Source organism: Thermochaetoides thermophila (assembly GCF_000221225.1).
Source record: "Thermochaetoides thermophila DSM 1495 unplaced genomic scaffold scf7180000011812, whole genome shotgun sequence".
Taxonomy (NCBI): Eukaryota; Fungi; Ascomycota; class Sordariomycetes; order Sordariales; family Chaetomiaceae; genus Thermochaetoides; species Thermochaetoides thermophila.
Genome location: NW_006383028.1, coordinates 466,703 through 470,644, shown reverse-complemented (window position 1 = coordinate 470,644; position 3,942 = coordinate 466,703). Strand labels below are relative to the sequence as shown.

Below are 3,942 nucleotides of genomic sequence, written 5' to 3'. Positions count from 1 at the left end.
GTTTGAAATGCGGGGCATGAGTTGTCGTAGTACCAGTGACGTGACCGATGTCCCCAGCAGAAGCGCGCTTCTCCAACGGAGCAATCAGCATGACGACACTGACATTGACTCCTGGCCAAACCGTCGCCACCGCTATTTAGGTCCGGCCAAGGACGGTTATCTGGAGGCTTGACGTGCTTCCCATGCCAGAAGTTTTGGAGGAAACACTGATACAATCCATCTCAAAGCATATCGGGCATCGAAAGATTAGCTATGGAGTCACAGCCACACCAACAGAAGCAGAAGAAGCCCCATCACCCACACCATGTGCTTCCTAAGCACGAGACGGGTTATACTGATGAGGCTGCCGAAGAATGTCACGACCTGATTGACCGGGCCGAGGAGGAAGCACATGTGAGCAGACCATTGCAGAACTCTTTGCTTTGTACTTGCCCAAGGCAATTGCGATCATGAAACAGAAGATGCTAATAGCACACCTACCCTTTGTTGTGGTTCAGCTCCACGAGCCTGGCTCGATGTACTCGACAGGGGCCATGTATGCAAATGAGAGCATTCCGCATGTGGCCACTAGTTCCAAGAGCACTGGCATGCAAAGCACAGCAAGAGAGGCAGCCGCAAAAATGGAGAAAAAGGGACAACAGCTCAAAGAAACAGTTGCTGAGAAGATGGGACAGATGAAAGAGACGATGAATATCAAGAAGTAAAGGGTGACGGGGGATGTTTGAGGTTCGCATGCTCGAGATTGGAGACATGTAATTAACTGTTGGCCAGAATGCCGGTGACTGAAAATCAACAAAATTCTCACGAGTATGACAAACAGAATTTGGACGTGATCTCACAAGGAAATGTGGCTGGGGCCGATCCGGCCAAAGAGAGCTGTGAGCTTTCATGTACATAGTTGACAGAGTGAGGAGGTCAGGATGTTGCTCTTCACCGCAGTTCAGTCTGCATCGGCATCAGCATGGCGTGTGGCTGTAAAGTAGCTCGGATATAGCATAAAAGCTAGACCAGACCACCAACATGAGCATACGCAGAAACAAGCCCTAGGCCCTCGCCCTTCACTGCCGTTACAGTTTGGAGGGCTTTTTCTGCTGTTTCCGGTCTCGCCACGATAGCTAACTGGTGGGCACAGTAGAGGAAGTTTCATCCAGTTGTTGAAGTCTTTGTCTGGGAGCAAGGCGAGCACAGCGGAAAGGCTGTGTCCGAATTAACTGGTTGGTTGGCGACCATAACAATTCAAAGAAAAACACCTAACATTGGTGGAGACTAGGCAAACCGCACGGCTTTCTTGGTACTGACGCGCCGAGGTAGGTAGGTAGGTAGGTAGGTAGGTAGGTAGGTGTGCCAGGAGATAGATGTTCTGGCTTGAGATCTCCGAGGAGAAAGCCAGAAAAGCCATGCAGCATGTCAATGTATAGATACATGGAGGAACGCCCAGTATTCATGTAAAAAAGTAGGGGTAGGCACAAGATGATAAGAAAAGGCGCCAAGGCTAGTTATCCTTTGTGTCAAAAACACTCTTTTAGCGCGGGGCTGAGCCAACTCGCCAAGCAAGCCGCTGACTGTGTGTGGGCCATGAAACCAATGTGAGCAGCTACAGATCTGGCACGCCACGCTGCGGCTGAATGGCTAATAACCTGGAACAAGGCTTTTTTTTCCCCCTCTGTTCTTTTCGTGCGGGCAGTGCCCCTGCCAAGAGCTGTTGCTCAAACGAGTGTGACTGTTCCACCCAGTTGGGAATGGAAGATGCAAGCGCCATATCTATGGAGTACCTACCTAGGTACCTTACTTATACGCACGCTGTGTAAGTTACAATAGTAATACCTGTCTGCGCGAGGCTTGAGGTCATGGGGCTCATTAGCTTCTTCAACTCGCAACTCAATAAAACGACGACCTACAGCCCAACAGAGAGCTGCCGTCAAAGCATACACTCGGAGATTCTCCACGTCATCCGGATTTCCTTCTGTTGCATTCGATTCTGCCAATCAACCGTGTTTGTTAGTCTTGAGAACAAGGACAAGAACCCTAAGTATATGGGGTGATCACTCACTAGCACATTCACCGTAGCATTTGAACACGCCTTGACATCGCACAGATTACATATATAATTTCTTCCGGATCGTTGAGGAAACGAGCAAGAAAACTTAAGCCCATCATGTCTGGACACCCCTCCGTCGCAGGGTCTGACACGGAGTCAACAAGAGCAGGACTGGACTCGAGCACCGCCGCTGTTCACAACGATGACATGCTCCCGCCACCATATCCCAGTGACCCCTTTGGCCTGGATGTTGACTTGCCCGATCTTAGCAGCCCTGACGCTGTCCCTACTTACACTCCAATTGACACTACTTCACTCCTTGCTCGCCTCAACCGGAATCCCGAGCTCAAGTCTAAGCTTGGTCTGCCGCTGAACAGCTACCCGCGGCCTCCATGGAATTTGGACGATGACGGCCCTCACACCCTTGACAGGAGTCTCAGCGAGGAGGAAAAACGCAAGGTCTATACCATACAGTGCGAAATCATTGCCTCCTTATTCGAAAACATCGCCAAGAAAAGTGTTGACGGAGTAAGGCTCATGATCACGGAGGGGCTGGTCTCACCGGATGTGCAGAACGCAGAGCAGGGCAGGACACCGCTCATCGCTGCCGTCGAGACGGGCAGCACAGAGATGGTGCAGATGCTGCTCGACCAGGGTGCACAGGTGAACGCATTCGGCTGCGTGGACAGGCAGCAAAAGACAGGCAGACCGGTGATGAGGACGGCGTTGATGGTTGCCGCGGCGCGGGGGAGCCTGACGCTGGTCAAGCTGCTTATGGACAAGTACAAGGCAGACGACAGCATCATAGCCCCAGACGGACAGCTGGCGCTGCGGCTGGCGGCAGAGGGCAAGCACCGAGACGTGGTTAAGTTTCTGCCAACACGACGCGGCGGCGAGTGGCTGCGATGGAAGTCGCACCACGAGGTGGCACTGCGCCGGATCAAGCGAGCAGCGGACAGGCTGGTTCGCGTGGTAATGTTCTTTGTCTACGAAGTGCCTGTGTTCTTTCTGTGGGAGCTGCCCAAGGCCTGCCTGCTCAGGCCATTCGCGCGGATGGGCCACAAGTTGTGGACCAGGCGCCGCGACGTGGTCCGCTGGTGCAAACTGCAGGTCGTTCTCTTCCCACAGAGGGTTGCGCGTGCCGGGAAGGCCATCTGGCGCGCTGCCAGAAAGGCGCCGGGTGCGGTGTGGCGCGTGGTGAAAGAGTTGCCAGGTGTGGTCAAGAGTCTTGTTAAGTGGCTGTGGCGCTTTGTGTGCCGTATCCCTCGGATCATGAAGATGGCGGCTCTCTGGATCTGGATGATCCTTGCCAGCATCGGCCATGCCGTCGCCCACATCTTCCAGCACATCATCGCCGCCCTCCACACCATAGTTGCTGCCGTGCTCGACTTCTTCCGGAATATCACGCTCAGGAACGTGTGGGCGGGCGTCTGTGACGTCTTCGACGCCATCTTCCGCCGCCTGCCCCGTGCCGTGTGGTACGGCATCAAGTCGGCCGGCGAATGCGCCAGTTGGGTCATCGTCTCGCTATTCGGATGCTTCGGCAAGGCCATCCTCCTCATCATCGGTGCTCTGTGGTACTGCGCCAAGTATGTGCCTCACCAGCTGTGGGAGATCATCCAAGGCTTCTGGTCGTCGCTAGCCAAAGGCTACCACGAGCTCATGACCTGGTTCAATCCCAAGTATAGTCCCTAACAGCTCCATCGCACAGCTTATTTTTTTTCCCGCATTTTTTTTATCGTTCCATTTCGTTTTTTTTTCTTTTTGGTTTCAGGTCCTGAGTGCTGGGTTTTGTTAGCACTAGCGAGAGTGTCAGATATTATGTACTCTATGTAGACTGTCTTATTGTTGCAACAAACGTCATGAATGATAATGAATGATACCCCAAACCTGCGACGCACAGA

At 53.0% G+C, this 3,942-nt stretch overlaps 2 protein-coding genes across 2 annotated transcripts; both read left to right on the top strand.

Moving 5' to 3' along the window:
- Positions 1-252: 252 nt before the first annotated feature.
- Positions 253-704, top strand: CTHT_0009030 (uncharacterized protein; the record flags this gene model as incomplete). Its single annotated transcript, XM_006691365.1, has 2 exons — positions 253-393; positions 498-704. 2 exons carry the CDS (start codon positions 253-255, stop codon positions 702-704), a joined length of 348 nt encoding a protein of 115 aa, XP_006691428.1.
- A 1,451-nt stretch (positions 705-2,155) lies between these two features.
- On the top strand, positions 2,156-3,733 carry CTHT_0009020 (uncharacterized protein; the record flags this gene model as incomplete). Its single annotated transcript, XM_006691364.1, has 1 exon — positions 2,156-3,733. One exon carries the CDS (start codon positions 2,156-2,158, stop codon positions 3,731-3,733), a length of 1,578 nt encoding a protein of 525 aa, XP_006691427.1.
- Between the last annotated feature and the right edge of the window lie 209 nt (positions 3,734-3,942).